Source organism: Phaenicophaeus curvirostris, chromosome 3 (assembly GCF_032191515.1).
Source record: "Phaenicophaeus curvirostris isolate KB17595 chromosome 3, BPBGC_Pcur_1.0, whole genome shotgun sequence".
NCBI classification, from domain to species: Eukaryota; Metazoa; Chordata; class Aves; order Cuculiformes; family Cuculidae; genus Phaenicophaeus; species Phaenicophaeus curvirostris.
In genome coordinates this window covers 35,434,227-35,460,073 of record NC_091394.1, presented here as the reverse complement: position 1 = coordinate 35,460,073, position 25,847 = coordinate 35,434,227, and the positions used below count along the sequence as shown (strand labels likewise).

General features: G+C 39.3%; 1 protein-coding gene across 1 annotated transcript; it reads right to left on the bottom strand.

Annotated features, from left to right (window-relative positions):
- Positions 1–327: 327 nt before the first annotated feature.
- TMEM170B (transmembrane protein 170B) lies at positions 328–24,034 on the bottom strand. Its single transcript, XM_069853701.1, has 3 exons — positions 23,587–24,034; positions 11,478–11,648; positions 328–6,790 (listed from the first exon to the last, which is right to left on the bottom strand). The coding sequence occupies exons 1-3, from the start codon at positions 23,681–23,683 to the stop codon at positions 6,660–6,662; spliced, it is 399 nt and encodes a 132-aa protein (XP_069709802.1). The 5' UTR covers positions 23,684–24,034; the 3' UTR covers positions 328–6,659.
- Positions 24,035–25,847: the final 1,813 nt, after the last annotated feature.

Genomic DNA, 25,847 nt, shown 5'->3' with positions numbered 1-25,847 from the left:
TTTTCCTTCAGATCAATTTCTCTACATGTGCCCCCACCACTTGCAATAAAAGTTAATCTGGAAAACTTTAACTTACAAATTAAAATTACCCAAACAAATCCCCACCCCCTCAAGACGTGGCAACCTGTTTTCAGAAGTCCCCTTATGCTCATCACGAGAAGTCAGCTATTGTGATGCCATCTCTAAAAGCAGTACCTTTCAGTCTGCATAGAAGAGATACAGATTTACCAGTGGATATTCTCAGATTGATTTAATAAAATATAAAGCAAATAAAAATATTCATTTTATTTAAAATAAACAATACAAAGCTTACATTATACTTAGCCATTACCCCTTGGAGACACCATTTTGACTAATACACTCAAGGTGAATTAGAATTCCTTAAAAGCAAAGAACCTGTGACAAAAGCAGGAATAAGTAGTACCTATCATCTTCAGCAGGTCAACAACAATGAACAAAAAACCTCAATAAAAATGTTCACATCGTGTTGACTAAGCATACTTTTTTTCCCAAACAGCATTCCATTGTGAGCTGGCTTGACGTGATAATGAACTAAATCAATCTGGTTTTCATTTCTGCAACCAATTTGTTTTCCAAATTATGCATATCCAGTTGCATTAACAAATTCTTATTATAACCAGAAAAGCAGGTGACTGTTTCTGTTGTAACTATTTATGTATGTTTCAGCTGCTCAGGCATTTTTTTCCCCACACGTTAGAATTTAACTATCAGAAACAGAGGTCTTAGGTATTAAAATCATGTGTGGAAAAAAACTGGGGGAATGAGTCTCACCTACAATACACTCCAGTCCTGTCCCAACAGAGGTCCCACTGAAGTTCTTTTCTATCTATAAGGCAAAATCAAGATGCCTGCAGGAACACATCACTACAGTCAGAAGGAAGTATATAATAATAAAATTAAAAATAATAATTGTGTTAATTAGCTTTGTTTAATGTGTACATTTGTACATTTTAATCAGGTTCACAAAATGTAAAATTTTTGTTATCAGAGTATTTCATATAGAGGTTGACACATAGTTTTATGATTACTTATTTATAAGCACATGCAATAAACTATGAAAGGTTTCTGAAAATATTTTAACAGAGACATTAAAACAAATAAATCAGCATGAGAAACTATGTTTAACTTGTAAATTCTGTTTATAAGTTTCTACAAAACATTTTCTGTCACAAAAAAAAAAGAGATAAAACCTACTTAAAGGCTCTTGAAACATTACAATTGGACAAGTGTTCCACCGTGTCTCCATTCTAAAGCATGGAAGTGGAAATTGTGCAGAAAAAATATTTACTTTAAATAACTGTCCAACTGTTATTGCTGCTTTTCAAAGACCCTGAAAGTATACAATGAAAACTTAGAACTAAATAAACAGCTGAATGCATGTATTTAGATCATTACTGCAATTTAAATTCAAATGTTAACTACAAAAGGTTCTCAAAATGTTGGGTGGGGTTTTGTATATGTACACAGAGAACTGTACACAAATAGGGAAATAAAAAAGTTATTTAAAAAATGAAGGATAACAGTATACAGTATTTACAGCTTATATGTCAGCCATTAAAGTACTATCAATTTTTTTTTAGTTGGAGTTAAACTGTTACATGACCATGCAGTACATCCACACCTCAAAGTTAATAACTTTTTCACAGTATAATATAGTGCTGGACAAAACGCAAATCAACGATATGTTAAATCACTCTTCTCCATCACTGTGCTTACTACCCTTGAGCTTTGTAACAATGCCATGATCCTTTAGCGTGGCTAACTACAGCAAGTGAAAATACGAACAGTTATTTCCAATACAGATTTGCAGAATGTGTTCCATCCATAAAACACTTTATAGAGAGTTATTATGCTGCATTGTGTATGACCTATTGTTTAAGTCATGTTTGATGACAAATAGCACTGGAGGTGCAGAATTTTGTCAGTGGACAAATGTATATACTTTCTGCCTTTTTTATTTTTAAAGATTTTCCAATTCCATTTTTCCTCTCCTTATTCGCTCAGCCAAAGCCAAATGGTTATAACACTGACTATATTATATTTGTAAACCTTATAGTACAACTGTTACAGTTATTGATATAGACGTCAAATACTGTAACATGTTTCTAACTGTAAAATCGATGTCTACCTTTAGTGGGTTTTGATTGTCCTCTAAACCCTAAAAATATTAAAGACCTTAAAAATATCATCATCTGTATAAAAGTTAAGTACATTTCAAACAAATTAAGACCTCCGGTCAAGTAATTTTAAAGTGTTTTAATTTTTTGGCTCTGATGGCCTCATCATTGTACCTTATATGATGGATAATCCAGAAACAGATTTTTAAATGGTGATATTAAATACCTTAATTAAACCTAAAATGTTGGATTGCAAATCAAAGGGAATGCCTTTTATATCAATCAAGTACTGAAAACAGATTGGGGTTGGTTGGTTTTTCTTTCTGATCCATAAAAGGACTTGCGATCCATTCCCTTGAACAACTGACAAATCTAACTACTATCCTTGCTGTAATTCTTAAAGCATACAGTAACTACAAGCCAAATGATTTGAAGTTAAAAGATGTGCGTCCCTGAAAGGAAATGCTACTTTAGATCATTACTTCAGATTATAATTGGTTTTACACCTGTTGTACTGGGAGAATATCCTAAGCAGTAAGTCATCTTTGCACACTTTGAGGTATCTTTATGATTACATTTAAACTTAACAGACAAACTGATTTCAAGTACAAGTCTAGGCACAAGTGTGGGAAACAGCATGCTGTCAAGACACAATCTTTCTCACATACAAGATATCAAATGGCATGTACTCAGCTTAAACTCTACCTTCTATGACAATTTCATTTTCTCTGAAGGATGTACAGTTAAGTACACAAACTAATGCAGCCCAGCAGATGATTTCATTGCTTTAACAGAATACAGAATACCTTTCCATGTGTGATGTTGAATGGCTGTCTACAAAATCATTCAGCCTAATATACTCAAGATATAATATTCAGGTTTAATGCAGGAAAGGCATTATTAGAATACACTTAGTGCATAAAATTGATAAATTAAAGCAGAAAATAACAATTAAATCAGTTCTTACACTTAATAGAGCTTAGGCTCCATTACAGCTTCCGCATTATATAAGTTCCCATCCCCGAACTCAAAAACAAATTGTGAACAAAATAAATATCAATATGCAATATGTTGAAGAGGGAATATTATTTCTATTAGAGTATTAATAAGAGTTTACTTCAAAATCAGAAAGCTATTTTACACAAAACAAAGACTACTCTCTCTGGTCAATGTTGAATGATCAAAGCTGGTTAAATTATTGGTTTCTTTAAAATAAAACTGTCAAGAGCGAACTTCAAATCATAGCACTAGTCATGGTGCACAGATTAGCTTCATAATCTTAGAATTCTCCACAAAATGAAAGACAATAATTATTTGGGAGGGGTTTTTTTTCTGCAACATATCTGGAGTTTGAGTCAAACCCAAATTTTTTGATCATTATGATGAATTGGAAGTGTGTGGAATGTTTAAATCCTTAACTGCAGCAGCCTCTAACAAAGCAGCAGAAGCTTCTTCACTTTAAATAGTATATTCAGTATTCCCTCCTCCCTCCAAGATTAGTTTGTATTGATGTATTATTTGTTCTTGACTAAAGGAAAAAAAAGGTTATCAGAAGTAATTTTTTTTTTCTTGGAAAAGTTATTTAAACTGGTAGTATGTGTAAGGTATAGTACACATCCTAAAACCATCATACATACACATGCACATATATGCATACACTGCACTCACTGACTGGAGCACCTTATGTTTAACAATGCTGTTTCTAAGCATGTGGAACGAAACTTCAGAGTTCCACAAACATAAGGACACTTACACTTCTTTTCACTCCTGGAGTTATTGTGCAGCAAGTTTATGCTATGATCAAAGAATATTTCAGAGACAACCTTTTTGTCCTCGTATATCCCTTACAAGAAATAGCTAAAACCATAAAATATTTCTATCAAATGCACATCTTTGCCTCTGTTAAGCTACTTAGGCATTATATTATCTGCTTATTCATTGTTGCCAGGCAATAATGCTTTACAAAGCACACACAACTAAGCACCTTACAATTTTTTAAAAGATATTACAATCATCTATGCAACAAAACTATTTAGAAGAAGGTAACAACGTCTGCAGATGCCTCTTTGTCAAAGGAAGAAAGTTACAATGGATTGTATGGATTTCATTGGCACAGCAATAAAAAGAAGAATGAAGTTCATCAATGAAAGTTTTGTATATGTCTTTCATAAGTTCGCAGTGGTCTGTTACAGTTCAATTTGGTGAAAGACAGCAAGCCGTTGATCAGTGGCAGCATAATAGCCTCATAAATAAATAAGAATCAAGATGCTCAAGGAAATTTTGAAACTAGGAAGAAATTTCAGTGTGAGGTGAAGTCATGATACAATCTAAACTACTAAATATAGTGCTTCACAAAATGGTTGGTTTTGATCCAGACAAGCATTTCCAGGTTGTCAAAAAGAAACATTTTAACGTCTGTAAATAAGACATTATATCAAATAATCAAATTAATTAGAATAGCAAAACCAGAAAAAGAATGAAGATATGGTTTGGGTTTGTTTGGGTTTTTTTTAATCCTCTCCCCTAAAAATATATGTAACAAGGCACACTAGGAGAAATATCTTCGATTATATTATTATTCAATTTGATGTAAATACCTGATACCAGTTTTCTCATGATTTAAGACAACGGGGAGAAGTTTAATTTGCCTTTTACAGATGTAATCATTTCACTGTCTACTAAAGCGCAATGACAGAAAGCCAAAAAGTACTGCCAGAAAGTAAAAGCCACAAGAAAAAAGTCCCAAGCCATGAAATATAACATTTTTGAAGACATTCAAAATAATAATAATAATATATATATTCAGCCACATTTTAAAGCAATCAAAACCAAAAATAACACTAAAGTTTTATAAACCTACATTTCACCTTGTTCCCTGCAAAGACTGTAACTTTGTACATTTCTCAAACTTGAATACTCTTTTTACAAAAAAACAAATATTAGCATCCTTAGCACTTAGAAAAAACAGCTTGTGGAGTAAAAATAATAGCAGACAGGTTAATCAACAATATTTTGAAGCACTAAACAATATGACTGGATTTTAAGTTATATTTTAACATTTTTTTTTTCAGCTGTGCAGTAGGTGTCAGTGGTCTCCGCAGTCCTGAAAGTCTTCGAAATCTTAATAACAAAATCTTTGAGCAATTTACTCTTCTTGACAGCATTAAAAGCTGACTGCTGAAAAGCATTCAGCTGAGGAGACATGTAAAAGATTCCTTATTCCTCACACAGAACTTCAGGTCCAGTAAATTTTGCATTTCATAAATAATTAGTAATTTTAGAATTAAAATTTTTATTCACTCCAAAACATTCACATTTCAGACACTTCACATGCACACCACCACTGTCCCTTTTAAACTGGAAAAATCACAAACTCTACTGAAAGCTAAATATTTGAAAAATCCAGCTATTTTCATCTTTCCAAAGATACAAAGTGTTCAGAAACAAGGTAGTAAATACATCAGCACTGCCCCACTTCCAAACTTTTGGAGTACAGTAGCTATTTTATTAAACACAACATGTTTGTGTAGTAGAAAAACAGTACATCATATTTTCACCCCTTTCAATTTTCCCCATAGGTGTATTCTCTTAAAGTTATTTGTGTGTTCTTTAAAGAAGACAGGTAAGGTTAAGAATCCTATCAGTGCTTAAATAAATACAGGGAGCTGATTTGCAATGAGCAGCCTTTCTGAGGTTTTCAGAAGGGCTGGTGACCATCTGTACATTTAAGACAAAAGAATTTCAAGGAAAGCATCAATTTAAGATTTGTGCATACACAACAGATTGTACTCAGTAACCCTCACACAGTCTCCTTAAACTACTGATTTCTGATGAGCTAAAACCGTGAAGAAATGATGTGCTGAGCTTCAGAAAAATGCCATGAGCCATTCTACACATAGTGTTAATTACATCAGGGTTGCTAAAGCTGTGGTTCTTAAACCCCATCAAAATTCATTTACACTTTGAAACAGACTTAACAGTTGTTTTGAATGCTGAATAAGAATATTCTGTGTTCAAAGAGATTCTGCTAATACAAAACTGAATTATCTTGCTATTTTACCTGAATTCAAGTAGAGTGCGTTTTCACAGCATTCTTCCGTAATTACAATTACAAAGGTTACCCAACCAACAGTTAAGAATTAAACTCCAAGTTTGGCACATACAGCAATTTTCAGGAGCATCTCTTTACTTCATTAAAACACTGTTCAGAATAATGATCCCATCGCCAAGCATTAACCTGACTGGCAGCTATTCAAGGTGCTTTATCACAGCTTCGCACGCATGAATTGCACCTTGCCTGTGACTGAGGCACATAAGGTGCAGTGCAGAAGTACAACAGTTCAGACACTAGAGGACAGTCTGTTCATCTGACTGAAACTCTAGATTTGTAGTGCAGATCCCACATAGCTTCCTTGTGCTAGAATTCAAGTTCATAAGCTGATAAATCCACTCTCAGGAAGCTTCTCTTCAGATAAAAGATTTCTTTAAACTAGTTGTTTTTTTCCCCCTTTTACATAAGTCTCAAAGCGTTGCAAGAATTCTTGAAAATGAGATAATTAATGTCAGTACTGTCTGTCCAACACCAAAGACAAGAGCTTCTAAGGGAGCCATATTCTTTCCTGCTACTCTGTAAATTCCAGCTACTGCAGCACCTGAGAATCACAAGAAAAACAATTATCAAATTACAGAAATAAAACCAAGGTTGAAACATATGACAAATTGTTTACTGTGTCTATGCATCAGCCATTTATAGAACACTATTAAACACTGTACTACTACATGGCATTATAGTATCACTAGTCTTGCTAGTAGTTTTCTAGTTATGAAAGTTCTTCAGGAATGATTTTCCCAACTGAATTAGCTTAACTTTTCCCACACCAGTTTCATCTAAGAAAACTGAATCTTGACATATCCTTGTAGATATCTTCAAAATATTTGACTTCTGTTAATTTTAAAAAGTAGCAAAAAATCCTTTAAAATGGATCCAGAGTGGTGTGATAGTGCTTGTATAGATGAGAAGACAACATTAAAATTGCTAGCATCTACAAAACAGCTGTAAACACACACCTATCAGCTTCATTTAATATTTCAGTTGAATTAACTGGTCATATCGTGTCAGTTTAGTTTTGACTTAAACTGCTGAATTGTTAACAATTGCTTAGCAAATCAAACAAAACATGAAAAAGATCAAAGTATTGCATTGTTATCCAGGAATGAGTATGAGAAAATATTTCTAACCAACATGATTAGGTTTTGAGCTAGAACACATTAAAAATTAAGACACACTTTTACCTGAACAGTTGTGTGTAAATATCTATTTAAAGTATAACAAACAACCAGGATAAAGGAGAAAAGATACTGCACTGTAAACAAAGCCAGGTGCTACTAACTCCCTTCTATTATCTGTCTATTCTGTAACTGTCTATCAAACGCCTTTGAAGTACAGAAGTGACAGAGCAAACGGATAGCTGGGATGTCTTGGAGCAAGCACCTGAGAAAGATCAGTCAAAAAAAAATAAAATGCTAATGAATAATATTTTCTGCTCAAACAACTTCTAAGCCTTTCAAGGATGCCAAAATGTTCATTCAAAAAAGAAATACAGCCTTGTATACAGCTGTGTCCTTAGGTAAAAATGTTACTCAATCCAACCCTCAGAAGCTCACCTATAGAAGGAAGCTTTTATTGAACACTTTCTGAACAAGTATTTTCTATAAAGCCCTTGCTTTGCCTAAAGGAACATATATTAGACCTTCAGTATACATGGTCTTAGACACTATCTAATGGTTACTAAATGCTTTCAGAGACCACAGAGGCTTTTTCAAGGCTCAAAGAAAGTAGGAAGCCATCAAAATGTTTAAATAACAGGCAAGAGTTGAAGAAATAGGGAGTTTTCTTGGTTTTGCACAGTCATTAGCAAGAAAAATCAGCTGAAGTGATCAAAAACCCGGTAGTGACAGAAATACATGAAGTGCCAGAATATTTTTCTGAAAGTACAAACTGTATCTGAATATAATATGATACCTTAAGAAAATAATACCACATTTTTACAAAAATTTTAGGAAAGGTAGAGTTCATAAATAATTTTGGCCATAACGGCATTTATAAATGCTATTAAACAGATGGTTAGGTGAATAAGTATGGGGTTGGGGGAGTACTGTTGATGTTTTTTTCTTTAAAAAAGCATATTCTGTAAAGTATATTTTATCAGAAAAATCTCAGCAGAAGGCTAGCCTTATGGTAATTCACTCAGCTACCTTACATAAGCTTTTCCATTTGCTCCTTGATTATCTGCTGTCACAAGCTGAAAGAGATCCTTCAGACTGAGCCTAGTGCTGACACTAAAATGATTTTGGTGTTTGAATTCTGAAAGCGAATTCAAATCGGCCAAAGTGGGATACTAGAATTTGATGCTACTAGTTAATCAACAACAGAAATGTTGAGGTTCTTTAGAAAACAGAGATATTCTGGAAAATATCGATAATAAAAATCATAAATTTGGTAGTTTGTATTTATACTCATGATATACCAGTGTATAGTACAACCCGTAATGCATAACCCAGCGGAACTGGTATAGAGCCAAAAGACACTACTACTGGCTGCCAGTTGGGGAAATGAGAATATGTTACCAAAAAGGACTGCACTTGGTGAGAGGAGGAAGAACAGACCCTTCTGGATGTAATACAACTAAAATCCTTGCCTCAAACTGCCTGACATTTATCCATTCTTGGGCTTGGGGTTTTCTTTTGAAAGTATCCACTGCTATTTAGTACATTTTTATACCTTTTAAAATAACAATTACATTCTGTGATTTTTTCAAAGCCTAAGAACTGAGTGGTTTCCTTCTATTCTATATGCTTGTAAAAACATTCCAGAAGGCCAGAAAGTTTGAAGGACATACCTGAGCAAAATTAAACTTGCATTATTTAGTATCTACACTGCATTAATTCACCTACACAAACAATGCAGAGGACTGGAAATAAAAACAGAAATTGAAGTCAGTTTGCTATTTCAAGTACTGGATCACATATATCCAAACAACTAAATACTTCAACTTGCATCCCAGTTTGCAGCACAATGCCTATTAAAAATCTTCTTTTTATTATTTTATCACCTTCAGAAGCTCTCCACAGAATTTCTTTCAGTATGACACAAACCAGTGCTGTCCAGAAACAAAAATACCTGAAAGTAAAAGTATTTAGCTAATCATGTTACAGTGCTCTGTGTGATACCTTTGGGAACAGCATAACAACTCTGCATTGTAAGCTTGGAGAAATTCTCAGGTCAACTACACAAACAGTACTGTTTAATTGTTGGATGTTTTGACCTGCAAAACTGGATGCCAAAGATACAACTGTGTTGCTCCTCTTTCTATGCATAGGTAAGAGAAACAAAGCACTTTGATTTGAGAAACACTGAACCTGAATGTGGTGTTCCAGCATCACGTTTCCTATTTTCTGTTCTTCAGAAGTGTTCATGCATCAGTGATCTTGTAACAGGGCCACTGCCATTTTAATCAGAGACAAAAACCAGCCTAATGTGTAATAGAACAGCACTGAGCTGGTTCCACCTCACCTTAGCAAAAACCAAGTAGAGATATACTGAACTACACTGTCTTAAATGATAGAAATTCCAGGTTGAAAAATATATAGCAATTAAAACAAACTTTTGAGGAAAGTCTTAACGAAACTTTAAATAAAAACGCAAATTTTATAAAACTTTGAAAACCCATAGTCAAGGAGGACCTTCAGCAGCAATGAGAAATAATCTGTCACAAATCATCCCTGAACGTGTTCAAAGCTGAAGTGATACCACTATTCTGATATTCTGAGCAGTACACAGAAAAAGTGGGAATGAAAGGCAACAAGACTTGCCCACTGTTTAGGGGTATATCATAGCCACTAGATTTACAGTTTCTTATCCTTAAAGGCCTTTCAAATCAGACCATCTTGTTAAAAACACTGAAGATCTTGGAACAGAAAATACAACTCAAGTTGATATAAGCCCCATTCAATCCATTGATTTTTATTGTTAGGAACTCCTGATCAGTATTGCTTCAGATGATGAAGCACAAGCTTCTTCCTTGTGAAAATAATATTCACTATTTCTTGCCCCCCCTTCCCCAATCAAGAAAAATTACCATGGTGCTGTTTGCTTGGGAAAGCTACTGTAGCCTATCTATAAGCTACATAAATGTAGTTGTATATGATAAAGCCAAAGACTGAATAAAGCGTCCTACTGATCTTATGGCATACGTATTGACACAGATAACTGAATTTCTTAGGAAAAACAGTATCTGCTACTGATAACTCTAGATGAAAACAGCTAAGGAGCATTTCCTCAAAATGATCTTGGCAACATCACTTGTGCCATATTTGCTCAGATGTAACACTTCTGCACTTTAAGACATAAAATTCACCTGCTTTCTGCAATGTGTTAATGAGTAAAGGTTTCAACTATAGCTCTGTGAACTTGCCAGCATTCTGGTTTAACAGACAAATAGTATAGCATCTCATCTGTGTATACAACGTTAAGAAATAAAAAACATCTAAAACATATCTTGAGTGATAGGCATTAGACAAACATAAGAAGAAACTCTGTAACAGATATCTTTGCCAAAGAGCATTTTACCTAAAACAACAGCAGAGCTTAATTTTTTTTATTTTTTTTTCCCAGCAGGGGAGAGTATAGTGGCCTTTATCCCCCTTTCCTCCCTACCCAAATAAACTAAAAAGTAACACTACAGCCAAGCCAAGAATGGAAAAGAAGTTCTTTGAAATCCATGGGCCAAGTGTAACTTCCCCAAACAAGTGTTCTTGGCTGCAAATCACCACCTACATGACACCTGTATTCCTTTTAAGAGCAACATCTTAACCAGGTGCAATGTAAAAAAACTTCAGCAGGCCCATAGAAATGAGCAGGAAGCCAGCCTTATAACCAAGGGATCAGGACCTCATTTCCAACAGAAACATACGGCTTTAAGGGTACTAAGAGTTGATCCTGATCAGAAACCTTTGACAAAAGCACACACATAGTAGGATAGGAATGCTTTTCTTGATCCCAAAAAGGTATTACCTGCTGAGCATACACTTTTTGAAAAGCTTGGTATACACGCCTTCCACAATGGAAGGGTAGGATGACTTCTGCACTGCTCTAACAATTCACAGTAGTTTTATCTTTACAGAAGAGAAACTTGGCTGTAATTGTCATTAGGGTAGCTATACAACTAAGACAAAATCCTTAATAAACAATCAACAAATCACTAAGAGAAAGTTTTTTTCTTTTTAGAATTTAGATATGAAATAAGAAAAACAAACAAACAAAACAAAAGACAGACTTACTGGTTATCATTGCTCCAGTTATAGAACCCAGAAATCCAATGCTGACCACAATGACAGAAATCAGCCTCCCCTGCCTATGCCTCTGCAGCATCACAAACATTAATACTCCCACAGCACCATGGACAAAGAGAGAGGAGAAGAGAGCCCAGAGGAAAACCCAGTACCACATCTCTGAAAGAAAGGAGTCAGATAAAGGGTTAATATTCCTGAGACAAGAACTTTGTAAGTATGAAACTTCAAAACATTGCATATAATCAACAGTAAAAGAAAAGCATTACCGATTTCCATCTTAAAAGGAATCAATGTGACAACATTAGCATATGCTCAAGACACTTGCCCCCTTTTAGCAGCCTATCAGAAAGGAACAACCCTATTATGATCAAAAAAATAATAAAAAGGATTCTGGCACTATACTTAATTCAGATGTATTATAAAAAGTCGTCCATCATTCTTTTAATAGTTTCTTTAAATCACATTAACTGCAACTTCTTACCAGGTATTGTAACTACTCCCACAGAATGAAATATTCTCTGAATCAAAGACTGAACTGAGAAAAGCTAAGAATTGTTTGGAGGTATTTTTGTTTTGGTTTGGTTGTGTGTGTGGTTTCAGGGTTTGTTTTGTCTTGTCATTTTATTTTCAACAAGAAAAAAGCACCAGTTAACATGAAATTGGAAAACTGAGATTAAAGACTTCAGTTTGTCTACCCAAGAGCTGTATAGAGCGTTTCATTGAATTAGCTTCAAAGACACAAATAAAACCATCACAATTTTAACAAGAAATTTTAACACATCTAACTCTTCACTTCTATTAATAATTGCTTCACACAGAACTTCAGAGACAGGAAGATGTTATTATTTAAATTACTAAGCAAGGACAAGATATGAGAACATGCGGAGCACAAACATGAAGAATGGGAGACATGATCTTTACCTTCAAGGCAAAAGAGCAGGAACCATCAATGAAGCCACATAAGAATTCAAGAACCTTTGTCACTTGGTGGTAGTTTTCTAAAAGCATTTACTATAACTCAAAAGGGTGGGAAAATGCAACAAAAAGGGGGAAAGTATTTTTAAATAAAAAAATACATCACAGCTCAAACAAAACACCCTGCAAAAAGATGCTGAGACAGATGGTTGTTACCAATAAGCACAGTCCTTCGAGTTCAAAGTCAATACCGTATGTATATAGATAGCACAAATACAGAGCTTAAGCTTATTTATTTAGCATTACTTTGAGACTAGACTCAGCCCTTCCCTTTTCATTAAAGCATAAAAGGCAAAACAATATCTTAAGATTTACAACTCCTCCAAATTTTGGTAACCAAAAGCCTCTCTTAAGAGAGCGGCAAGGTGGGTGGTAAATCTACATTCAATTAATACTTCAGAAAGATGTAACTTTTCTTTGAGAGCTTGAATATATGCACACACATTTATGGTGGCTCCAAGCAGCTTTCCTCAGATCCTCCATCCTTTCATCCCAGGCCCCAAGCTGGAGCTCAGAAATCATTGCAAAAGGATAATGGCCACAGCACTGTTCCATTGAATATCTTACTATTCTCAGAAGCTGCTGTGACAGGATAGGGGCAAGAGTGCCAAGCAGTTACTCTACAAATACATGACAAACCCACTCTAACATTAAGAAAGACTAACTGATGACTGATCTCATCTGCTGTGGAAAGTTTGAGAGGAACCTCTCGCGGTCCTAACAAGCCTTGTCTGTTCCTAGCACAGCTTGTGTGTTCCCATTCTTCTTTTCTAGTAGAAGCAAATAAGCAAGGATTAGCCAAACAATCCATCAATGTATTATCAACACAAAAAAACCCAAACAAACAAACAAACCCGAGACTAATCCTATACCTCAGGAACCAAGAGCACGGAGGGAGAGACAAAGAGATGGCTATAGAACACGTTGTACAAAGCTCAACACAATTGCTTCACTCTGTATGAATACACACATGTTCAAATGCAGATGTTTTCTTACCCTCAGGTGGAAAATGCCAGTGTGTACCAGCCCACAACACTTTGTCTGTGAAGCTGTTTTTAGCTTGAGCCCCAACCTGAATCACCAGACCCAGCTTCCTCTTCCCAAGGATCAAGTCAATGCTCAAAGGAACCCATTTTTTGTTGGTAAAAGATGTGAAAGAAAATCCAAGGGAGATCCTCATCAGCCTTTTAGAAAACAATCTGTGGAATTCCTCTGAACACTGGCAGTATCAAAAGCAACTGTGTGTCAACTCAGAGGGGAAGTATTTTGAAGATTAAGTTGATTTTCTTAATTTGTTAAATAAAAGGTTACAGGCACAGTCTCAGGGGGTTTTGTGTCAGACCTCCTAGAACCCAGCAGCCCAGCTACACCTACAGTTTGACCATAAGAAAATAAGCCTTCAGAGATAGGGGGAAAAAAAAAAAAGCTTACTTTCCTGCAAACAAAAACCACATAACAAATTAACCAGGAAAACCCTGTCAGGAAGGAACACTTCCATTCTTTTAGCATGCATTGGAAGAGCTATCAGGGAAGACCCTTTCATTGAAAAAAGTCACAAATACAGATCCCTAAGAGCTCAAAACACTACTCTATCAAAATTATAAAAATACACCAATGGTGTATTGATTAGTATTATCCCATCATCCCTCCTACAGTCTAAACCCAAACTTCTGGAATGTGTGCTGCTGCAGATACTGAATTGAGGCAGATATCAACTGATTTCATAAAACTGCATCAGAATGAGATAAACTTGTCCCCATTTAACATGAAACCCAAGAACTGAAGACTGAGTTATTTCAGGCAAGAAGGGACCTGCAGTTATGGCAGCTCATTCAGCAGCCAGTTATTCTGAACAGCCAATGCATAGATATGCTCTGGGGAGGAGAAGAAAAGCTCTTCATATTGCATTTCTGCAACTGTATCTCAGGGACAGTCCTAGGACACTGAAAGCTGCACTTTCATTCTCTTTTAAAACACCACTGCAGCTGAAAAGCTTGAAACTGGGCCATGGAAGTCTATTGGAATCTGACTTAGACACTGTCATTCCCTGTAAGTTACACAGGGTTTACTAGGCACTGCATTGTCTTTTAGGAAAGTAGTGTTTGTGGCCATTGTTGACGCTCATCAGGTAGAAAAGGGAACTGATTTCTAGTCATAGAAAGGCTTATTAGGATGACTGTATTTTCAGAAGAAGAGGAAAGACTAACTACTCCCCTGTAACTAAGAAACCAAAAATACTTACAAACCCTTACACAACAAAATATCTGCATAGTGAGCAACTATCTTAGGTTTTATTTACTTTCCAAATAAGGCTCAAGGAAAATTAGCATCACCTTTTGCTTTATATTTAGGGCAGGAGACATAAGAATAGAACCAGCCCCAAATATCCTGTTAGATAAAGCAATATAAACTTGAATTCTTTGCAATACACTTTCTTCTTCTTCTCCTTCTCCTTAAAAGCAACATACATATTGAATGTATTCAAAAGGACCTTAGAGAACATCCAGAAATATTCACTGGTCCACACAAATGCAGCTGCAGCATATAAAAATCACTTCACAGAGGTTTAGGTTTCCAAGTCTATAGCATTATAAAGTCATTGACACCAGAAATTCAGGAAGCGTTACTTGTAATAATGCAGTACCTTCTCATTGTAAATTATTCATAATAGCTTATAATTTTGCCAAACAGACTGCAGATGCTAAAACTTACAGGTGCTCATCTCAGAACAGCTGAATGGGAGGGAGGTGGAGGGAGGAAACACCTTCATGTCCAGCTGAAGATAAGCGGTAGGAAGGACAAAAAAAATTGTTTATTTGGGAAGGAGACTGAAGGGGGAAGTGATAGGTGTGAACAAAAGGGTTAGGGGCACAGGCCTGTGACGTTCCAATTTGCAGAAGGCAGGCAGCAGGGTGAGGGACACAGCAAGCAATTGAGGACTGGTTAATTGTCTTTGTACTGTAACTAGACAAATTACTTACAGATCATCTTCTATTTGGGGTTACTATTTATTTGGGTAACTCCAACAAATACAATTGCTCTACATTATCCACTCTCCACTGACTTACATATCTAAATTTGTTAAATGAAAGCAGCTAAAAAAACTTCCATTTACGAGCAGAGAGACTAGAGGAATAATTTTGTCCTCCCCCACCCCTCACACAGGTCCTCTGTTAGCTTACCTAATTGTCATATGACAGTAGCATTTGAGTCTGATATTAAAGAAATAGAGAATTTGATCACACAAAACTTTTAATAATCAGTTTAGATCATACTTTTCTATGGCTTCACCAAGGGCCTGTATGACCAGCCTAGTGGCTTTCTCTAATGGGGTAACCACAGAAGTGGACGCAGGAAAACCAACAGATGTGATCTATCTGGATTTCTGTAAAGCCTTTGACGCAGTTCCCCACAACATCCTTCTCTCTAAATTGAAGAGATGGATTTGACAGGTTGGCTGTTTGGTGGATAAGAAATATTCAGAGAGTAGTGGTCAACAGCTCGATGTCCAGATGGAGATCCGTAACAAGTGGTGTCCCTCAGGGGTCCATACTGGGATTAGTGCTGTTTAATATCTTCATCAATGATACAGACAGTGAGATCAAGTGCACCCCCAGCAAGTTTGCAGATGACACCAAGCTCAGTGGTGCAGTTGCCACACCGGAAGGATGGGATGTCATCCTGAGGGACCGGGACAAGCTGGAGAAGTAGGTTTCTGAGAACCTCATGAGGTTCAACAAGACCAAGTGCAAGGTCCTACGCCTGGGTCGGGGCAATCCCTGATTTCAGTACACGATGGGGGATGATGTGATTGAGAGCTGCCCTGCAGAGAAGGACTTGGGGCTGCTCCTTGATGACAAACTTAACATGAGCCAGTAATGTGCACTCACAGCCCAGAAGGCCAACCATATCCTGGGTTGCATCAAAAGAAATGAGGCCAGCAGGTTAAGGGAGGCAATTCTGCCCCTCTATTCTTCTCTTGTGACAACTCATCTGGAACATTGTGTCCAGTTCTGGAATCCTCAACATAAGGAGTATATGGAGCTGTTGGAATTGGTCCAGAGGAGGTCCACAAAGATGATCAGAGGGCTGGAGCACCTCCCACGTGAGGGCAGGCTAAGAGAGTTCGGCTTGTTCAGCCTGGAGAAGAGAAGATTCTAAGGAGACCTTATAACAACTTTCCAGTACCTGCAGGGGCTACAAGAAAGCTGGAGAGGGACTGTTCACAAAGGCTTGTAGTGGTGGGATGAAGGGCAGCGGGTATAAACTGGAGAGGGGCAGATTTAGACTAGACATTAGGAAGAATTTCTTCATGATGAGGGTGGTGAGGCACCGGCACAGGTTGCTCAGAGAAGCTGTGGCTGCCCCATCCCTGGAGGTGTTCAAGGCCAGATTGGAGGGGGCCTTGGGCAGGATGAGGCTTTGCACAACCTGGTCTAGTGGAAGGTGTTCCTTCCTGTGGCAGCGAGGTTGGAACTGGATGATCTTTTAGATCCCTTCCAACTCAAAACATTCTGTGATTCTATGATTCCAAAGCTGGCTTTTCTGGTGAGGGACTCAATGATATACAGCAAGATATTTGCCATAAAACTTACACAACATACATAATTTATAATCTTTGCATCACAGTCATCTTTGTCATGTTAAAGTCGTCGTTAAAAATCCCTTAAAGATCTGCAATTCAGAGAATTGTATCAAGTGATTATTTCACGTGTTTTCTGTTCTTCAGCTACTGTATAGACATTTAGTGACTGCATATTTACTAGCAATTCCTCTGAATACAAAGAAAAAAATTTTTTTACATTTCTAAGTACACATCATCTACTTTGTCAAATCATTACCTCACTTCATTAAAATATCAGTCCTAGAAGCTGAAACAGTATGAATCTCTTTTGAACACCCTCCAAAGGAAAGGCAGGAAGAATCATAGCTTCTTATCCTCCTTTATCACGTTTATGGTTGACAGTTCAACGTGCTCACTTATTTACTTCCACTCATTATTTAGGCCAGAGACGAAGATGGCTGGTAAGCTGTTTAACATAGATGGACAAGGTAAGGAGGACAGATAACCATTTAAGCAAACTGAAGGAGGCTTCAAGGTCCACAAAAGCAGACAGCAGCTTCGTCATTCTTACTCCGACAGGTTGAGGGCAGACAACTTAATCCACAGGAATTTGAGTGGAAGAGTTCGAGATTTTCTAAAATTCAGTATCACCTAAGTCCAGAATCATAATGAAAGATGAAGCTCAGAAAAAAAGCATGCTAGAGTAACAATGAAGGAAGCAAAGAACAGGTTGAGGATAACACTGAGCGATGCCACTAGAAAGGAGAGAAAGAGAATGTGGACATCCAGACATAAATGGTCAAGACTTCGCTTGTTCAAAAGTAACATAGTTGAAAGATTTGCAATATGTGTCTACAAGGAAGAAGGGAGACTGAAGTGTTTGGTGCAAAACCCATTTATGTCCTATATACTGATTCATAGTGTAAGGAATATAAATTTACCTACACGATCATGGTTGCTACCTTGATAAAAAAGTACACTGTTAAAAAAATGTCAGTCTTTGCAAATCTGTACTAATTAGCTTGCTCTTTTGATGATGACCCACACATACGGATTCCTTTGCTGGTATAATAATAATGATTTCACTTTATCTGACAGAGAGCTCAAAACACCAACCTAGCCTCAGTTCACTTAGTCGTGTTCTCATAGGGCTACCCTAAAGAGCCATGAATAGAATAAAACTTTAGAAAAACCTGCCAGCTTCCTTTGCTTGACCCTAAGAAAGAGTCAGAGTTTACTTTCAGTGTATCCAAATTACTCTTAAGTAGCCAAAACAAAATTTCTTTGTATCAAAAATCAGCAGTTTTCAAAGGAACACACCAGAACCAGGGAAGATCCAGTATAACTAGCTTACAAGCATACTGACATCTAATCTATTGCAGAGAAGCCACAGCTTTTCTAACAGAGACAGTACTAAGATCCGTCCTTCAGGTTTATTTAAAATTCTTAGCAGTTAACCACTACCTTAAATCTTGTCTTCAGCTTACGTTCCTTTCCACTGGTTTTACTTGGGTGGAAATTTTTTCCTACCAGAAAAACTGCAAGACTCAAGTAACTTGTAATTCATGCCCTATCACTCCGGTTTTAGAGTATTTCTTTGTTAGTTCAGATTTTTATACATATTATAGATACCTATCATACATACTCTACTCTTAGGTACTATATATAAGCAGACATTATACATGTCATATTGGTGTAGGCATACACAACCATAAAGATTACACTTGAGATTAGAAAATGAGTTTTTAAAGCATGTTACAGTTTAGAATAACATTCATGCCACTTCCCACTTATCAAAACTTGAAGTTGTATTACATCAACAGCTTTATCTTGGACAAATAAAAAAGTGCAAAGTCAGAGTATATAAAATTCATAAATGTTAGTATTTATCTACACATATAAACATGCTGTCCTACTGTCACTCATCTTCACTAAACAAGAAGCACTTCACCTTTGGCGGTTTTATTTTCTAGTAATCCTTAGTTTGCTTTGCCAGATGAATAATGACTGCCTGTAATATTTCATAAATCAAGACTGATTACTCTAAAAGCATCTCCCGAGATTCTAACCTATGCACACAGCCTACCGCTATTAGCTAGACTTAAGGGGAGCAATAAGTATCTGTGCTGTGAATACAAAGATACAAATTTAAGTCAACATAGTAGCATGTGTTAAAGTTTGAATTAAGAAATCGTACAATGCAATGTTCCTTTAGACTTATAAATTTGAAGCACTCACAATAAGAAATGCCAGTATAATACATCTGCAAATGTAACTTAGCTATTTACAGGCTACAGTATTTTTCTTCATCGCTTGTTCTCTTCCTTAATTATTTTATTAACTGATATTCTCAAAGTTATCAGGACTATGCCATCAAATCGTTGTTTGGAGATGCCACTTTCTTGCTGCAGTAAGTGGAAGAGAGGTACTTGCTGAAGAGCATTTAAATCATTAATTATAGACTAGCCCTCTCAAGTTACAGGATAGGGGACAAAGGCGTAATCCAGAGAATCAGGGACAAAGGATTACAGGATGAAGCTAAGGAAAAAAAAAAAATCTAACAGGCAAGGAGCATCTCCTATGTGACACAGGTCACCCCTTATAAATCTTCACTTTCAACAAATTCAGGGGTTATTGCTGTCCAGCACTTTAAAATTATAGACTTTTGTTATTTCAAAGACTGTAAGGAAGGTGACTCTAACTTTAGAAGTCATACAGTATAACTCTGCATGCAGTGACACAGAGAAGACTACATCCTCCCTCCAGGTCCACAGAGGCTAATATAAAAGCCATTCAGACCATAACTGTACATTCTTGGAACATGCAATGACTTGGACCAGAAGCTTGAATCTTTGGAATGTGTAACAACTAGACATAAACAAAACATTCACATTGGTTACTGAAAGAACAGGAATATTACCAAGATCTTTATTGTGGAAGTAGCCTTTAAATATAAATACTTCAACAGGCATTCAAACCAGGATTATTTTTTTTTCCAGTTCAGATACAGATATTACCTAACTTGCTCTAGTAAACTCTGATCTACCACTAGTTCTAAAACACAAACATATAAAGGCCCATATAAAGGAGCCATTCTTGGAGTTTGCTGGAAGAGGTAAAACCGGGCAAGGTAAAAGCCTACTCTCTTGGACTTACCAAAACCTTACCTCCACTATTAACAGTAATACTCCTCCTCCTCCCAAGTGAAGGTCGGAAGACATGAATCAAAGTATTGGAGTATCATGTTGATGGACCAACATTCATCTACAAAGAACATTGCTTGCAGCTTTAGCTATTGCAGGGTGTTTCTGTGGCACGAATGAAACTCTCTGTGGTCTCCTGGGTATTTTGGGCCGTATATGAAAGACATGATTTCTTTTTTTTTATGTTGAACCAGAACTAGACATAGAGTGTAAAAATAATGGTTCATCTTCTCACTAAAGTGAAAAAAATGCCAATATTAAACCATTAATGTTTGGAGCACTTCCTGGCTGAGGCTGCAGTTCACATCGCATGCCTGTTGAAAGTTAATGTATTTTTAAGAAAGATATGAACTTGTTGATAAAACTTCACAGCTTTCATCATACAATCATGGTTTGGGTTAGAAGGGACCTTAAATATCATCCAGTTCCAACCTCCCTGCCACGGGAAGGAACACCTTCCACTAGACCAGGTTGCTCAAAGCCTCATCCAACCTGGCCTTGAACACCTCCAGGGATGGGACATCCACAATTTCCCTGGGCAACCTGTACAATGCCTCATCACCTACACAGCAGAAAATTTCCTCCTAATACCTCATCTAAACCTCTCCTCTTTCAGCTTAAAGCCATTACACCTCGTCCTATTATTACACTCTCTGGTAAGGGACCCCTCCCCAGCCTTCCTATAGGCCCTGTTTAAGTACTGGAAGGCTGACAAAAGGTTTCCCTGAAGCCCTCTTCTCTCCAGATTGAACAACCCAAACTCTCTCAGCCTGTCCTCATACAGGAGGTGCTCCAGCCTTTTGATCATCTTGGTGGCCTCCTCTGGACTCCCTCTAACAGATCCATGTCCCTCCTGTGCTAAGGACTCCAGAACTGAACGTGGTACTCCAGGTGAGGTCTCACAAGAGCAGAGTAGAGGGTGAGAATCACCTCCCCTTGACCTGCTGGTCACACTTTTTACACAATCCAGTGCATGGTTAGCTTTCAGGCTGCAGGTGCACACTGCCAGCTCCACGCTGAGCTTCTCACCCACCAACAACCCTAAGTCCTTCTCTTTATGTCTACTCTCAACCTGTTTTCCACCCAGCCTATAAACATGCTCGGGACTGCCCTGACACACGTGCAGGACCTTGCACTTGGCCTTGCTGAACTTCAAGAGGTTTGCAAGGCACCATTTCTTAATCCTGTTCAACTCCCTCTGGACGGCATTCTTTCTCTCCAGCGCGTGGATTGCACCACACAGCTTGTTGTCGTCAAACATAATCAACATTGTTTATCTAAAGAAAGTAAGTTTTCATTTGAGCAACTTAAAAGCCAAGTCCAGACCACAATTTCAAGTCCATAAACACAAAGCAGTCTTAAAGAATAATTACAGAATACTTTATATTTATGAATTTCTTTTGCTACTGCTCTGAGGAAGTTTCTCTTCACAGTTGATAGAAATGCAGAAAGGATTGAATTAAGTAGTCAAACAAGATAAAATCATTCACACATCTATTTTTTTATCATGAAAGAAACTAGAACTTCTATTTTTGTACAAAGTTCACTTCTACATTTAGTAAGTGTTTTGGGAAAGGTTTATGTAAGTTTATTAAGAGCTGCTGGTTAATATCAGTTGTTATATTAAAAACAATCTCCTAAGACATAATCAGTAACAATGCATCTTATACAGAAGATTTTAAATCCAGTGAAGTTATTAACTGTTGACAGCCATAAGAACATTCAGCACAACAGCTTATGGCTCTAAGAACAACCTGCATTTAAGCACCAGTTTAGAAACTATAGTGCAACTACAACCAACACCAACATATTCTCCAACAATACTATGACTGATAAATAATTATTTTTCTTTATTAAACTAAAAAACAAAATTACTTCCCATTAAAAATACCTTGTGCAACTCCTCATCATATTGCAAAAGCACCAAGAAACAAGCTGTTTTGCTTACTTAACACTCAGCACTGAATTTCATAAAAATGCCTATGTTGCATAATGCCCTAAATAAGAAAAAATTCATAGCGGATGTCTGGTACTAGAAGTTAAATCCACCATTAGCTTTTTCCTTTAAGACTACAAGATACATTTTTACAAGTATGCTGAAATAACTATTCAGAAAATAAGTTGTATTAGTCCATCGCTATGGTAATACCCGGAAAATTTATTCAGCAGGCACACGTTTTAAAAATTCACAGATTAAAAAAAAAAAAAAAACCACACAAAAGAGCGTAACATTTTTATTACACTAAAAATTATCTTGGAAATTAAAACAGAGCCTAGGATGATCATTTTCTGTTTGCTGCAGGTTAAACTTCATCTACACCTCAATTTTCATCATATTTCTTCCACTTTGAATAGATTTTTTTTTAAAAAAAATATCTAATAATCACTACTATGGGGGGGGAAGATGGCGTAATACTCTTTCATAAATATTGGAATACTTCCATAAATATTTAAAACATATCCCTTTTACTCAATACACTCCACTAATCTATCACCACTTAATATACCCCTTTGGCAAGTAGAAATAATTCTCTCGGTAACATTTCTGCTATTGATGCAAAATCCTTGCTTATTCAGAGCTGGAAGCTTACACTTTTCTTCACATTTGTACAGAAGATGCACCTCTCTGCTACATGTCCCTCAGTACACTATATACATATTTTTCTGCATGAGACAAAGCAGAAGAAAAGCCGGTTCTTGCCAAAACTAGCTAAAGGATGAAGAGGATGAAGACCCAAGTCTGCTTTGGTTCACAGAACTTTTCCAGAACAGTTCAGTCTTTAAGAATCGCGGGTGCTTAAGATCATGTCTGTTGGTTCAGGAGACACCAACCACCCCGCTAACTCCCACAGCTCTCATTGTCCAGGGGTACATTTAGGGTGGGGAGGGAAATCCCTGCCTCTCACGTTCGTTTCTCAGCTTTCTTACAGCCCTGTCAAAACGCCCCTCCCCTAGGCACATACTCCAGCCTTCCACAGATATTTATACACTCAGGCACACCTCCTACAACCCGTTACTCACACGCAGGTACCATCAACTCGCTCACGTACACAAGCCATAGACCGTCAGGCTTTTGTTGCCTACACACACGCACAAAAAGCGAGCGGCCGCATCCCCGCCCTCGGCTCCTTTCACTCGCGCATCCCCACGGGACCCCAGCGCCCACCCCGTTCCTCCCAACACGTTAAACGCGCGGATCCCCCTCTCGTCTCCCGTGAAGCGGAGCGTGAGCCTCGGGAGCCCCAGAGGCGCGGACACGCCGCTCCCACCCCCACGGCCCGCACCGTGCACCCTGGGGCTGGCTCGGAGGGCACCGAGCGGCTCCCCCCGCCCCGCCGCGACCCCGCCCGGTTACCGGTGAGGCTGCGGAGGACGGTGCCGTGAGCCCACAGGCTCAGCACTTGCTGCACCGACAGGTTGATCATGGAGTTGTCTCCCGCTTCCACCTTCATCGCGGAGGATCGTCGGTCCGGCGGCTTCTCCGCCGCCGCCGCTCAGCCGGGGGACGCGGGAGGCAGCGACGGGCTGACGGCGGGGATGCCGGGCGCCTCTCGCCGGACCGGCGGCGAGGAGCGAGAGGGCGGGGAGGCGGCGAAAGAGCCTCCGCGCCGCGGGGGAGACATCGAGGATGGAGGAGATGGCGGACGGGGGTGGGGGGAGCCGGGCGCTCGGGACTGGCGCTTCCCGGCGGCTCAGGGGCAGGGCAGAGCGGCCCCGAGGCGCGACCCGGCGGAGGGCACCGACCCTATCGCCGCGGCCGCCGCCGCCTCCTCCTTCTTCTTTTTCCCCATAAGCCGCCGCCTCGCCGCCGGCATCGCCGCCCCGGTCACCGGCATCAGCGGGGGCGGGGGGCGTGGCCTCACGTGCGAGGGGGCGTGGCCTCGCGTGGGGGCGTGGCCTCACCTGAGGGGCTAGGGGTGAAAGGGAGAGCGGTCCTACGTGGGGGCGTGGTCCGAGATGAGGCGTGGTCTGCGACGGGGCGTGGCCACGTGGGGAGGGGGCGTGGCCTTACGGGTGGGGCGTGGCTTGACGCAAGGTGGCCTGACGTAGGGGCGTGGTCTGAGACGTGGGCGCGGTCTTAGGGGCGGGGGGCGTGGCCTCAGTGGGGGCTCGGCCTGACAGGGGGCGCGTTTTACCGTGGGGTGGTCTGGCGCGTGGGCGTGGTCACGAAAGGGGCGTGGCCTGTCACCGAGGGGCGTGGCTCGGGGTGTGGGCGTGGTCTGACGTGAGGGCGAGTCGTGAGCAGGGCGCCACGCCCTCCCTCCCTCCCGCGGCTGCGCGCGGGAAGGGGCGGGGCTACAGGCGCAGGAGTGGCGCGCCGCTCTCCGATTGGCTCTCACCGCCCCCCACGTGCCCATGGCCCCGCCCCCTCCGTCCCACCGTTAGCGGCTCGGGGCCTCCCCCAGGCGTGGGGACTGCTCCGGGAGCTTGGGGCAGGAGCTGCTGCACCAAGCACCCGGCAATGGTGCAGGACGTGGTTACTAGTACAAAAAGTGGGCTGTTTTAGGTTTAAGCTACAGCGAAGTTTCATCAAAGTCAATTGTATTTTTTGAAAGTTAGACAGAATGTCCCACCGATAGCGTGTTTGCTTTCAAACTGTTTCTCCTGACACTTTTCATGCCTTGGAGGTGATAACCCGGACAAGCTAGAAAAGTAGCCTCTGAGAACCTCATGAGGTTCAACAAGACCAAGTACAAGGTCCTACACCTCGGTCGGGGCAATCCCTGATTTCAGTACACGATGGGGGATGATGTGATTGAGAGCTGCCCTGCAGAGAAGGACTTGGGGCTGCTCCTTGATGACAAACTTAACATGAGCCAGTAATGTGCACTCACAGCCCAGAAGGCCAACCATATCCTGGGCTGCATCAAAAGAAATGTGGCCAGCCGGTTACGGGAGGCAATTCTGCCCCTCTATTCTTCTCTTGTGAGATCTCATCTGGAGCATTGTGTCCAGTTCTGGAATCCTCAACATAAGGAGTATATGGAGCTGTTGGAATAGGTCCAGAGGAGGGATACAAGGATGATCAGAGGGTTGGAGCACCTCTTATATGAGGACAGGCTGAGAGAGTTGGGCTTTTTCAGCCTCAAGAAGAGAATGCTTCAAGGAGACCTTATAATGACCTTCCAGTACCTGCAGGGGCTACAAGAAAGCTGGGGAGGGACTGTTCACAAAGGCTTGTTATGATAGGACTAGGGGCAATGGGTATAAACTGGAGAGGGGCAGATTTAGACTAGACATTAGGAAGGATTTCTTCACTATTGAGAGTGGTGAGGCACTGGCACAGGTTGCTCAGAGAAGCTGTGGCTGCCCCATCCCTGGAGGTGTTCAAGGCCAGGTTGGATGGGGCCTTGGGCATCCTGGTCTAGTAGGACATGTCCCTGCCCATGGCAGGAGGATTGGGACTAGGTGATCTTTTAGGTCCCTTTCAACCCAAACTATTCTATGAGTCTACGATTCTATGATCTTGTGTGAAGCATGGTCTGTACTGAACAGACGTGTCTTCCGTGATCACCTCTGCAGCTTTTCCCCACCTCAAATGCAAGGTCAGGCAAAGCTGGAGCCAGCTCCAAATTAGCAAGAGTTTTGACTGTTGTGAAGTTCATAATAACAGTA

Bases quoted from the DNA above. Each gene is read 5' to 3' on its own strand.
- TMEM170B (XM_069853701.1), bottom strand. From the start codon at position 23,683: ATGAAGGTGGAAGCGGGAGACAACTCCATGATCAACCTGTCGGTGCAG. The intron at 11,649-23,586 runs GTAACCGGGCGG...CCTTTCTTTCAG, and splicing joins CGTCCTCCGCAGCCTCACCG to AGATGTGGTACTGGGTTTTC. The intron at 6,791-11,477 runs GTAAGTCTGTCT...TGTGATTCTCAG, and splicing joins AACTGGAGCAATGATAACCA to GTGCTGCAGTAGCTGGAATT.